This window comes from Trachurus japonicus, chromosome 17, assembly GCF_045865225.1.
Source record: "Trachurus japonicus isolate A0001 chromosome 17, Traja_1.0".
NCBI lineage: Eukaryota > Metazoa > Chordata > Actinopteri > Carangiformes > Carangidae > Trachurus > Trachurus japonicus.
The window spans coordinates 27489546-27503930 of NC_140923.1; the positions used below are offsets into that span (position 1 = coordinate 27489546).

The 14385-nt window shown below is 41.3% G+C and overlaps 1 protein-coding gene across 3 annotated transcripts in view; it reads left to right on the plus strand.

The window, feature by feature from the left end:
- The window catches only part of LOC146970834 (solute carrier family 53 member 1-like), a 229441-nt gene that overhangs the window by 200078 nt on the left and 14978 nt on the right, over positions 1 to 14385 (plus strand). For all 3 annotated transcript variants that reach the window (XM_085804688.1, XM_085804687.1, XM_085804690.1), the window contains 2 exons: positions 11572 to 11673; positions 13213 to 13436. In XM_085804688.1, the coding sequence (XP_085660814.1) occupies positions 11572 to 11673; positions 13213 to 13436 (326 nt within the window). The remainder of the gene's footprint in view (positions 1 to 11571; positions 11674 to 13212; positions 13437 to 14385) is intronic.

Sequence of the window (14385 nt, forward strand, 5' to 3'; positions counted from 1 at the left end):
GAAGAGCAGTGTGGTCTCTTCACAGTGCAGTCACATGCTGACATGAATGTCCGATGACAGAGCTGCATCGTCCACTGACTCACCACACATAGACTTTCCATGGCCAAGCCGTCCAGCTATTTAAACAGCCAGCCAAGTGTATATGCTGACTCTTTTTGACATTTGATTCATTAGGTTTTTAATCTGTCAGAACATCCACAAACAATGAACTGTTCTCTACTCAGTTTTTCCTGTAACAAAGGCAGAGCCAGGCAGAATGAGTTACAGAGAGATGTATGGTGTTACCTTTTTTGTTGTCTGTCAGTTCGACAGACAGGGTCATAAACATCCCATCATAATCTGTTTTTACTCAGCATTTTAATTTTCTAATTAAATGATATTAAAGACACATTCAATAGCATTTCATTTCCATTCATTCATTTTTAATTTATATTAAACCTGAACGAGATGTAGCCTACACTGTGCGTTTATTAGGTTGTGAAAGAAAAGCACATCCACACTGTGCCACCACTTACAGTGTCACAATAGCTAATTAATATGGGCATTCGCCACCAACTGGACAGGGATGTTGTTTGCAATCTGTCAAATTGACCTACAGATTTTTCAGAGAATATTTGGTTTACGACCCCTGCTTAGAAGACACAGACACAGGAGGGTACTGAGCAGCAAAGCAGTTCAGTTCCAGTGGGTGGTCAGTGAATCAAGAGACAGCTGAGGGACAGCCAGGCAGAGACATTAGGTCCCAAAATGCTGACAACAATATGTCACGTCTTTGACTTAAAACGTGGTTAAAGCAAACCAAAAAAGCAGTGGTGTATGGGAGATTTCCCCGTGATGTCTGCAGTGTAAGGCCGGGAACACACTGGCTGTATGGTGTGTGCAGTGCACTGCAGCTGTTTTTCTTAGCTTTCATTTTGCGCACGCATTAAAGGGATAGTTCAGCTTTTTTGAAGTGGGGTTGTATGAGGTACAAATGACCACTAAATATAATATCTGCAGTCGAAAGGTCTCTGCTCCCCGCTAGGGATGCACCGAATATTCGGTAACTGAATATATTCGGCCGAATATTGCAAAAAAAAGCAATATTCGGCCTTCGGTGGAATGAGCGCAAAGCAAGGCCGAATATAAAAAAAAAAAGTCTGATAAATACGCGATCGCGCTACGATCGAAACGGCAGCTTAAACCCCAGCTTTATTAGTAAGTGACTCCTACTGCTGGAAAAACAACAGCAACAAGAGCAGTGGGGGGGAAGCTACACAGTGACCGTGCGCACCGTTGCATGTCGCTCCAAGAGCCCGGTGCGTCCTGTCTGCAGCGGAGACACGGCCACTGAGAGGGCTGAGAGGGGACTAGGGATGGGCATTTGAAGAAATCTTTTTGATCGATCTTCGGGAAAATTAACGATCAATTATCGATTAATCGTTAATATTAATATTCATATTCATATTCATAATTAAAAAACAAAATGCGTGCGGCTATGGCGTGTGCCAGTAATCCGGGGCAGTCCCCGTGAAGGAAGAAGGTCAGACAACAACGTACACGGACGTCCGTGTGCTTGTGCTTCACCTGTAGGGACACGGTGCCGGTGCCGGCATCATTTACAGTAAAAAAAAAAAGCACCGTTGCGCTGCCTGGTTCACCTGCAGCTGAGCTGTCAGAGCAGCTCTGCTGTCCCTCTCTCTTCAGCCTCGTGTTTGGCTGCACTTGTACAAAAAAAAAAAAAAATCACAAGCACTTTCAAAATGTGAAAGCGTGTGTTTTATTATTATTTCTGTCGCCAACACACGGCGGAGCGGCGCTCTGATCACGGGAGCACAGAAAAGAGAAACTAACTCTGCAGGATATTTACCGTAAGTTTCATTTTAACCGTCGTTAAACAGCTTCGGACTAATTGTGATGTTAGATAAATGACTTGTAGCTTGTAACTTACAGAGAGAGTGGAGGCTCCTTCCACACCGCTGCTGAAAACCAAACCTGCTGATCAGAGCGGGCGGAGCCGCGGTGTCACAGCTCACGTCTCTGTTGCACTGAGTCCGCGACACAAGCGCGTCCCGTCATATTTAATGAATTATTTCACTCTTAAACCATGTAATAATAATAATAGGCCTGTATAATAGTACTTTTATAGAGTTTATTGGTTGTTATGAAAAAAATAAACCCGGGGTTTATTTCTCCATGACAACCTCTGCCCTCTACATGATCCCTTATAATAAATCGATAAAAATTTTCCGTGATCGATAAAATTCTTAACGATCAATAATCGATCATCGATTAATCATGCCCATCCCTAGAGGGGATCGTTCCTGTAGGAACGCGCCTTTTAATGAATAATTTAAAAACCAAACACCCTGAACAGCATGCTGAGAACAAGAGGGAGAGACGGCTGCAGCGGTTAAAACGAAAGTTCCTCGTCCCAGCATGTCGCCTACTCCGTCCGTGGCCGATGTCTTTTAAATCAGTGTTTCCCAACCCTGGGGTCGGGACCCCACGTAGGGTCACCTGAAATTCAAATGAGGTCGCCTGAAATGTCTAGTAGCCTAATTGATGAATTAAAAAAAATCTGACCAAGAAAGGTTAGGAACCACTGTTTTAAAAGACACTTGGGTTTTTTTTGGAATGTACTTGCATAGATCTTTCAGCACTCACAATGGGCCGAAATAGGCCTAAATTAAAAACTTTATATAGGCTACTGTAACTTGTTGTGCTTTTTTGATTAGCAACGGCAACTGGAATATTCAAAAACTGTCAGAATAGTCAATAAACATTTACTTTCTTTGAAAATTAAGTTTGAAAAAATATTTTATTTAAAAACTTTATAACCACTTTCGGTATTCGGTATTATTCGGTTATTCGGCCAAGCGTTTTGATTTTATTCGGTATTCGGCTTCGGCCAAAAAATGCCATTCGGTGCAACCCTACTCCCCGCCAGTGAGAAATACCAGCGCATCGTGCTGCACCGAGACACAGGCAGTACACTGTTGTGAATTGGGGCCTACCTGCACAGAGGAGTACTGAGTGAGTTGGTTAGTTGCAGATAAACTAACTTTTTTCTGACCAGCTGATGCATTGTACATTTTTACTTCATATTGTACTCTTGAACTGGTGTATTATTTTGAGACAGGACTTATCATAGACGGTGAAAATACGCTGATTAATGGTCCCTGATTGACAATAATGTACTGCCTGTGTCTCAGTGCAGCACGATACTTAATGGGCATTTGTAGCTCATACAACCCCACTTAAAAAAAAAAAACAGAACTATCCCTTTTAACAGAGGTAGAGCCACATACTGCTCTCAACCTGCAGCTATGACACTGGATTTTTTCCCCACGCATGACGCATCTCCAAGCTAAAACAGACAAAGGACCTGTTGATGTCATGTTGACATCACAGCAGCAACATTACATAAAACTGACACCAATGTGATTGTGACACAGACCTGGAGAAATATACAGATTTTTTTTACCCTTTTAGCAGGTGCACATGGAGACATAGATATTTTCGTGGGATTTTCTCAAACATGAATGGAAATAAATTCATAGTGATAATAAATCGCTGTGTAGAAACTTAACTTCAGAGAGCTAAGGAGGAAGATGCAGGAAGTGCAAACTCACACATGTGCTGTGCTGGTGTTGCACTGAATTAGGTTCCATTTGGTCGATTATCATTTAATTATTAATTATTAAAAACTGCTGCACTACAAATGTTTAACCCCTGACTTTGTGATAAATGACTAACTGAACAATACACAGCTCCAGTGCTTCATACAACAGCCCTCAACAGGTCCAGTTGGTGGGGGCTGATTACATATTGGGATTGAGCCTGGTCCTGGCACACAGACACACACAGACACGCAGCACACCCATAAATAACTGACTGTATGGGAAACAGAGATGTGTGATGTTGCACTCAGCTGGAAGGAGCAGGAAAACACCACTCCCTGCCGCTGCCATCACCACTGGCTCGTGCAGATTTTTACCTTCCGACTCCTTCATTATATTTTATATGCAGCTACTTCATCCTGCATTATTGCTTAATTATGCGTCTTTGTAAAAAAAAAATACACAACGGTAGTCAGAGTATGACCAAAATTTTAGGCCTTACAGTGTCTTAAAATGTCTTCAACCAGTTATTTTTCATCATGTAATTACAGGCCTCTTTGTACCTCTTTGCTGTGCTCTGCTCTCAGAGTGATACACAACAATGTGAGCAGCACAATATGTTTTCCCTGCTGTTCTTCCTGTCGTCTTATTTTGTAGAGTCTGACCACTTAAAGGGCCTGTTTTCAGCCATGACAGGTTATAAAACAGTGATTGTAAACAGGCTGGCTCAAAAACAGTGTTTTTTCCAGAGCATCAGCTCAGAGCCTATAGCCACCACTGTTTGTCACCGCCTGGTTCACAGGAAGGACAGAATACACTGATTTCAGAGAGCTAAGCTAGGTGTGTTATCAGTAGAGGTGTGAGTGTGTATGTGTGTGTGAATGTATGAACATACATAAGAGCCAAAGTTCAATCAAACACCTATATTGTGTATGTGCTAACCAACCTGCCAAGTGGTTGTCACCTCTTGTCAACTTGCACCACAAACGCCTCCGGTGTGGGAGTCCAGGCAGCTTTGACAACATGCAACTTTCCTCCACAAACACATGAAGTTTAAAGCCATAGTTCAACATTTTGGCACACATCACATCACTCGCACTGTGATCGGCTTCACTCGTAGATCTGCCAACTGCCAATCAATGTGATGGCATGTGTCATAACGTGTGTTGTTGGTTTTCCAGCTGACCTAGTCACTAGACGCTGTCCTGTGAGTCCTGCCCTTTAGAGCTGGGGGGGGGGGGGGACTGGGCTCATGTTCTCCAAACCAGTCCCACTTTTCCATGACAGCAGGGAGAGGAAATGTCATGTACAGCTGTACCTATGGATGTCACGATTATACATTTTCTTGGTACAATTATTGTCAGGGAAATAATCACAGTGTTACAATTATCACGATTATTATGCATTTATTACTTTCACAACACTATGAATGTATAAAATCAAATATAGTCAAAATATAATTACATTACTCATTGTTTAGACAAAATATTTCAAAAATTTATTATGTCATATAATATATGACCAATTATTAATTCCCCCAATGGAAGTATTTGAAATAGTCAGGTCATAATTTGTTATTTATACCAAATGTTTACGTTTATTTCAATCGTTTCTTGTTTTGTTTTTTGTTTTTTTAAATTACAAATGACAAGCTAACATTTAAATTCCTACCAATTCAATGTTACGTATCTTTATTTTGGTGCACATCTGCCGATATGGACATATGGTTCCAACATCAACAGTATTTCGGAATCTTTACTATTAATTAATTGTGGCATTTAATACCACAATTAACTGTGAAAACAAGTAATCGTGACAGCTGTACCTCACAGGCACAGCATGATACAGCCAGGACAGGACAGGGATTTTACAGACGTCATGGCACCATGGCCTTCGCTGCCCCTCCCTCTGGTTGTGATGCCCCGAAAAAGAAAAAAGAAACGCCCTACAGCCGCCGTGGCCTTTGTGCAGATGCTACTGTCAAAACCTCCACTGCAGCAGTCCTGGCAGCTTGGACTGGGCATGTAGTAGAGCGCCAGAAGAGATAAATCAGTGTGATTTGCCTTTTTACTACCGTTGTCTAACTCTGAATGCACAAGTCCAGTCAATGGAAATACCAAGTGTGCACTCAGCTAAAGCACAACCCTCATTGAGCTCTGCCCAGCACTGGTTCTGACACATGTCATGGTGCACATCCTCTACCACACCCTGTATTGTATGTTTTAACCAGATATGGGATACCTCATTGACAAACTGCCGGCTCAGCTTCTACAGTATGTGGTCTTATCTCCTATACAGAGATCCTGTATGTATGTCATGGTAACGGTTTGACTTTCTGCTCAGTGGTTTTGTCTTTATCTCAGTTTCTGAGTTGTGTATGATCCAGGATCACCAGTTCCTGTACAAACATGTATAAACATGTGGAAGTCTTGATCTCATGTTTATAAAACTCCTCCTTCATTTTCGAGTCAATGTCCAACATTGTAAAAATGTTTTTGGCAGCCAGAGCAGGTTGACCCTGGTCACTCCAGATTACATACAGTGTTACACTGTAGTGCTGCACATGGAGTGGGAGGCTTGTTAAATCAATCCCACCAACCATCTATCATTCCACTTATCCCTCCCACTGTGGACATTATGGTCTGTCTCCTCTATCTGACCAACCACAGCTCTAGTATTACTGATCACTTGATAAACAAATTAAAAAACAACAACAAAAAAAACAATGGAAAATTCCTCCAGATGTTTTAAAAAAACAGAGTTTTAATTTTGACCGGGGGTAATGATCATCTAGTTTCAGTCATATTTACTATGAGAACAAGTCTTATGCACTGAGTTTTGGAGCATTAATTTGTATAATTGACTCATACATGGTCTGGAAAGAACCACTTCCAGAAAATGTGTAACTGTGCAACATAATATTTCCAGTAAACAAAGGGCTTTTAGCAGGTGGTCAACCCAGACCAGCCTGGTCCTAACCAGTCTCCTGCCCTTCATTTCAGACTCCGTTGAGAGATGTTTACATCATGTATGGTGGACACTCTGTTGAAGTTTAAAACTATTGGATCTGCCTTTACCAGCCGGAACCATCCCCCACTGCAATGAGCAAAGCAAAGAGTGTGTGTGCTAGATATCTGTCAACGACAGCAGCGTCACAGCAGCCGCATCCAGCTCCTCCGCCATTGTGTATGAAGTACAACTTCAAACTTAGCACATAACCTCAACTTCATTGTCGTCAGCCACTCAACCAGTATCCTCTGCAGGAGAAAAGCTCGGAAAGCATTTCAGTCCCATAGGCGGAGCCAGGCTGAACCCAGACTAGTGACAGAAATCAAAGAGATCTGGTTATTGAACTGTTTGCAACTACTGAAACCTTACTGACTGCTGACACAGTATAAAGTGCTGATTCTAGGTCACATAGTACTGTATAGAATGAAAATTGGAGTTGCCCATTAATTGCCAAATAAGTAATTGTGATTTAACAATTGAATTGTCTTTTTCTGATAATTTGATGCCACTATTATAGTATAAGCCTGAACATAGTCTAATAATACACCTTATGAAGAAGAAGAGCCATTGGCTTTGTAACTAAATCCATGATGCTGATGTCAATATGCTCATTGAAATGTGGTCGTCCAGTATTAGAAATTAAGTTCCTCCAGATAAATTGTTTGTGGTTCCACTCATGTGCCATTAAACCACAGCAGCAGAAGAGGGTGCAACGTGCTGATGTCATTAAAAGAGGACCAATCAAAACTCAAATGGTGGAAAATGATGTGGGAAATAGTGATGAACTATGACATTGCTGTTAGTTTCATCCAGCTGTTTTAAAACAGATGAATGGAAACCATTTGAACCATTATGCAAAATGATTCAGGATTCAGGAGATGATGTAATAAATAACTGTGACAGGCCTACTGTGTAGGCTACATATGGCTTCATATTTCATAGATCGGTGATCACAGGATCAAATGTGAGACTGACCATGTTTCACTATGTTGGACATATGACACAATATGATAGCAGGTTTTACTCGGCAAGTAGCATTTAGCGGCAGGTGAACGTACAACAGCAGTTTGTATTTTGAAGAATTTCATGCTGACTGTGTGTTGAGCTCGGCAGGCCACAGTGGAAACAGTCAGTCAGAGGAGAGGCTTCCAGTGCAGGCAGAGGTCAGGCTAAGCTAACAGGCTAGGCTGTGAAAACATAGCAGGCTTTCATTTCCAGCAGCATGACATGTCCAAGTGTAACAGACTGAGTGTGTCATGTTCCTGTCTGAATGCATTCAAGTTAAAGAAGCTGAACCAGTGCTTTCTGTTGGACTGGTGAGCTGAAGGCACGTCACCAAAAAATGTAAACTGACAAGACTGGACGATATGAAAAGTTTTTTATGCCTGGAATCGATTTTTAATCCGATTTTTTTTGCAATAGTATAATACTGTGGAATAATAGCAAATATATTTTGGATTTCACTGAAAAGTATTTGATGTTATAGACGAGTGTGTAAATGATCCAAAGTTATGAAGATGGAGAGTGAGCCCTGCAGAGGAAAGATCTTTCTTCTCCTTATCTCCTGCTGTCACCCTTTATAGCTCCAGTCTGCTACTGCTGCACAATACATCTCTGTTAAATAGTATAATTAATCTGAAGTACTTCACCTAATTACCAAAGCAGTTTTCCTCACAGCCAGCAGCCTGCGTGCTGTCTCTTTGCTTGTTTGACCAGTGGTGTGTAACCGTTCCAGCACTGGTTGAACTGGCGTCGCTGCAGCCACAGATCTATATCAACTTGGTGATAACCAGTGTTGGGCACATTACTTTAAAAAGTATATTAGTTAGAGTTACTGGTTACCCCCCCCCCCCCAAAAAAAAAAAAACAGTTAGTAACTGAGTTACTACATTATATTTTTTTAAAGTATATTTTTTTGGCGTTTTTGCCTTTATTTGATAGCACACAGTATAGATAGACAGGAAAGGGGGAGGCAGAGAGAGGGGGAATGACACGCAGGAAAGGTCTGCCCGACGCGGGATACGAACTGGGGACGCCTGCATTGAGGACTGTAGCCTCTACATGGGGCGGCCGCCTTAACCACTGCGCCACGCACCGCCCCGAGTTACTACATTATAAAAGTAACTAATTACCAGGACAAGTAACTATTCAATTACTTTTTTATAAAATGTTCAAATATGTCAAATTTCTTGGACTCACCCCCCTAATCCTCTAACCATAAACCTATAACCACCTGTTTATCTGGAACTAACCAACTCACTCAGTATTCCTCCTTCTCCTCAGTGTGTTCCAGCTTTTTTCCGACTAGTTGATGAACGGAAAAAAAGTGTATATGACATACACTTTAACAGATGTGTTATTTTGTGACCGGACTTCTTGAGTCAAGTAATGGTGCATTTTATTGTCAGTAACGGCGTTATAACGGGGAAACAGTAATTGTTTTGAATGCTAGTTACTGAAAAAAGTAGCGGTGTTAGTAACACCGTTATTCCAATCACTGGTGATAACATGAGCAGTTTTTGAGTTTCATCCCATTTTCACCTGGCATTAAAGGAGACATATTATGCCATTTTTTCACAAATTAAAATAGTTCCCAGGTGTCTTAAAGACATGTCTGTGACATGCTTTGGTCAAAATACCAAACATGTAAACTTGGACAAGGACAGAAGCCTGATTAGACGCCAAAATCGAATTTTGAGCGCTCGATTAAGCTGTGCATGTAAATGTGTATGCAATATCTTGTCTGATACCCTGGTCAAAGTTATCTGAGAGCTCAAGTCTCCTGGGTTTCCCATTATTTTGCTGGCTGCTGCTTCGTTTCCCCTTTTCACCCTAAAACTGTAGAAAACTAAAAGAATACACTGATATTGATTGAAATATTGCAAAAGAGTGTTTCATGTTTAACTATATGTCTTTATTGGAGATCATTTCAACTTCCACTTGATGAACTGTTCACATTAACAGACAGTTGGAAGGTGCCCAAACCTTTGCATGCTACTCTAGGTCAGTCCTGACTGAGCTGTCAGGGCCGGGGGGCATGAGCTGTGAGCCTGAGAGGAGGGGCCCAAATTGAATGTTGAGTTTACAAACTGCAATGAACAAACCTACAGACTGTACCTTTAACTTGTCTGGTTGGTGCAGGAAACAATGTCCTGAGCATCACAGATGAGACACCCATGTCCCACCTCCCATGCATTAACAACATCCAAACCTACAGTATTCACTGTATAATGTCATTTTTCTGATCATTTAATTGTTCCTTATTTTTTCTGCCTTTGTTTGTAACAAATTTGGTTTTTGATGATATTCTTCATGGATGAGGTTTTCATGTAAGCCCTTTCTGGTTTCATACCTCTCCCTCGCACATCCCAATCATAATAATATTAATAATTAATATTATTTTAAATTATATGTTTTTGCTAAATAATAAAAACCCTGGACAGATAAAAGCAGCCGTCCTCCTTTAAACAGCAGACGATGTTCTTGTCCGACTGCTGTTGAAGAGCCTCTGTGTGAGAGTGGAGCAGGGTGTTGCTGAGAAATTGCCCAAAAACATCAATTGTCACGTGGAAAGGCCGGGCTTATTACTGAGAGACAGACATGTCATAATGACTGTAATGATAATAATCATGATGACACCAGCTGAGACAGAGAGAAAAGAGCAGAATAAGGACAAAAAGGGATCAGGAGATTACTGTAGTCTGACTGTGGTGGCTGTTTGTGTGTGAGGAAGGGGGAGGGGGGCAGTGGGGGAGGGCTGGGACTCTCCAATTGAGTTAATTTGGTGTCTTGTCTAAAAGCAGCCAGACTGAAACACAGTGAATCAGCCTGACTCAAAACCACCTGCCCCGGCCTGTTGTCTGGCTGCTGGTTGACGTGACGACGGCTACACGTTAGTGGTCGCACACACACAGGTTCTCCATGTCCACTGTTCAATTACAGTTTACCAGAATCTGTCCCGCCATGACTGCTTAAATAGTTGAGATCAAAAGTGATGGAAATTACAGGACTGTGTTCCTGGAAAACTAAACTAAAAGCATCTGACGCGGTGTTTAGAGCTGAACCGAAACAAACAAGTACATTTAACTTTAATATCAAGATCATTCTCCGGTCACATCTGGCACATCAGCTGTTTATTTATGTTATATTTATATTTCAAAAACATGCTCAGTCCTCTGTTTCCCTGTGGGATCTAAAAGAGGACGGGACTGCAGACCTGAGTGAGGACCAGGAGATGGGCCTGTAAATAAGTCAGTGTGGCATAATGAAGGGTATTCATGGAGACAGAAATAAGATGTTGACTGCAGCATCATAGAGGAGCACAATGTGTTACAACACAAACATAAGTAGGTTTATCAGTGTTTTATTGAGTCAAACAGATGGATGTCTAGTTCTGACCAACTTCTCATAAAGAAATGAGTGTATGCAGAATCTTCCATTGCATTTTTAAAAATTATAATAAAAATAATAATAATAATTATGTTGTTAGACCTTATTTGTATAGCGTGTTTTATAAAATAAAAATAGCATTATTCATAATTAGCTTCGTCCTGTGTGTGTACAGATGTGCAGTGATGAATGTAAGTCAATAAGTTGTATTTTAATGACATATCTCTGGTTAAAGTGTTTGAAGACCAAATATCATTAAATAATGTTTATATTTTCTCTAAATATCAGATGTCAGTGCTGACAGAAACACATGGACATGTAGAGTGTTCAGAGTCAGGCAGCTGCTGTGTCAGTGCTCCACCTGCTGGTCACACCACAGCATCTCTCACTCTATCTGCTAAACCAGTGTGATACAAACTGTACCTGCCATTAAACTGCAGCTTCTATCTGTGCAACACAAGGAGTGAAGTTTTATAATTCAGCATACAGTAGGTGAAATGTAGCATCATGACATGAGGTCTGTGGGACAGTCCTTCTCTGGTCTAACTCCTCGGGTCTTGTCTTCCTGCAGTCACAGACGAGGACACAGTCAAGAGGTATTACGCCAAGTTCGAGGAGAAGTTCTTCCAGACGTGTGAGAAAGAGCTGGCCAAGATCAACACCTTCTACTCTGGTAAACACCACACTGTCATATACACTCACTCTACAACAGACACACTATAGACTGAGTGGACGACAGCAGTCTCCACACTGTCCAGAATGCAGCAGGACACATCATCCACTGGCTCCTATTTAAATTTAGTATCAATTTTAAAGTACGAAGTATGCTGCATTCCAGATCACTCACAACTCAGATTGTCCCAGTTGAAAACTCAGATTTGTGTCTTCAAAGTGCTCCAGACGCACCACGTCAGAATAACTAAAGAACATGGCAGCTAACCACCTGGTTAGAAGATTTTCATAAACCAGGAACGATACATTTGGTAGTCTATACAATAAAGGCTGTAATTTGTGTGATTACAGGCTAAATATTCAGAATAGCAAATTCTTCATTGACGCAACAAGGCAAGGCAACATGTAGCGTGTTTCTTTTTTCTTTCTTTTTTTTCAATTTTTTTTTTATATCATACATGCACATACACAAAAAAACCCTCTCATGTGTACATATACTAAATAATACTACAATACTCACAAGAATAATAAATGATGTTACTGATGATAAAATTAATAATTTGAGTAATAATGTCATGACACAAATATCAAGAGAGTAATGGAACGAAGAAAAGTAAATCAAATTAAAACGAGGTGGAGCTGGAGCCGTGGAGGAGATCACTGCTCATGATGATGTTTCTTTACCTAAACTCACATTTCTCCACATGAAAATAGAAACTTCTCTGAGCTCTAAATGTCTTTTGGATATTTGTGTTGATGTGTTTGTGTGTTGTTGTTGTTTGGGCCTTACCAGAGAAATCACCAGACCTTCCAACAACAAAAAAGTAATATCAATTAGAAAATTTTTAAAAGGAAAAAAAGCATGTAGCACATTTCAGCCATAAGGCATTCAAAGTGCTTCACATCCAGCATTAACACATGACAAAGGACACAAACACAATACAAAAGAAGCATAGCAATCATAGCAATAGATCATTTCAAATCAAAGACAACAACAGCAACATAAATTTACAACTCCGGAAGGTAAGATAAGATAGGAATTACTTTATTATTCCCAAAGGGAATTAATATTATTATCCATTAGATGTAATCTGTAAACATAAGTAAATATTGTGTATTTCATAATGTTTTAAGTTATTTTGGCTTTAAAAATTGTTTTATCATTGACGGTGTCGAAGCAGTCGAGATAGTTTCCCGAGCAGGAGCTCCGACATTCAGTAGCATTCCAATCAGTGGTGCAGTCTTAATGCTTAATGCTTTACTGTTCATACCTGTGTCACATAGACTATAGTGAAGTGGGTTTACTGAAATATTAGTGCATCTGTAAACACCATAATAATGTACTTGTGCTTCTTTGCGTTAAAGCAAGGGAACATTTTGAGTTGTTCTTATTTCTAGATCATAATGCTGTTATTTGACTGCTCCGGCCCACTTGAGATCACATGGTGCTGTATGTGGCCCCTGAACTGAAATGAGTGTGCCACCCCTGGTCTAGAAACATCTGTGAACCAGCTGACCTCCATTTCCTCCCTCCCCACAGAGAAGCTGGCCGAGGCTCAGCGGCGATTCGCCACGCTGCAGAACGAGCTGCAGTCGTCGCTGGACGCCCAGAGGGAGAGCACGGTGAACGCGCGGGGCCTGAGGAGGAGGAAGACGGTGTTCGCCCTGTCGCAGCAGGAGCGATGCAAACACAGGAACATCAAGGACCTGCAGCTGGCCTTCTCCGAGTTCTACCTCAGCCTCATACTGCTGCAGAACTACCAGGTGCACATGCACACACACACCGTCACAGCGCAGGGAAACACCAACAGGGATGTCAGGATCACAGTTTCACTCAACCTCTGGTTCAACATCAGGAACCCAGCAAATATTTATTGTTGATTTAGTTTTTTTTTTTTTTTTAATTTTAAGTATATTTTTTGGGGCTTTTTGCTTTTAACTGAGAGAGACAGGAAATTATGGCTGCAGAGAGACTGTAGCCTCTGCACATGGGGCACCTGCTCTACCCACTGCCTACTGCCTTAAAGGATAATCACAGTTTTTTACAATCTGGACCTTATTTCTAGCATAAAATACGATCATTTACTCACCCAGATAACTTTGGTGTCATTACAAGTCGTTCCGACGAAATTAGATCCAGCCGAGAGCCGCGTATTTCGGAAATATGTGAGTCTATAGGGCAGCAGAATGCAGCCTCTAAATAACACATTATCTGCCGTGAAGCTCGTTCATTTCACCAATATTTTGTTATGCTACGCTAGTGCTATTCCCCTCTGAGTCCGGGGTTACCTGTTATCAACATCCGGGGTCTGTAGGTTGACTTACTAACCTCTGACCTGGATGATGTCATCTCCGACCGCTGCCCGGCTCATTCTGATAATAATCATTCCGCTTCGGCATTTGAGTCCATTTTTATTGCAACTAGCCGGAGCTTTAGTGAGTCCAGGCTGCAGAGAGGAAGCCTGTGGAAGCTGAACTTCGTCCAGCTGCTCATTTTGTTCTGACAAGTCGAAAACACGCAGAAGCGAACCATAGCATTAGCGGTAGCAACAAGCCGCATTCAGGTCAGAGGTTAGTAGGTCAACCTACAGACCCCGGACTCAGAGAGGAATAGCACTAGCATTTTTAACAGAACAGCGCTCGATTGCTCAGAGGCGAAGCCCTTATGTATATATTATATATTTTATGTGTGGCGGCAGCCGTGAATAAGGGA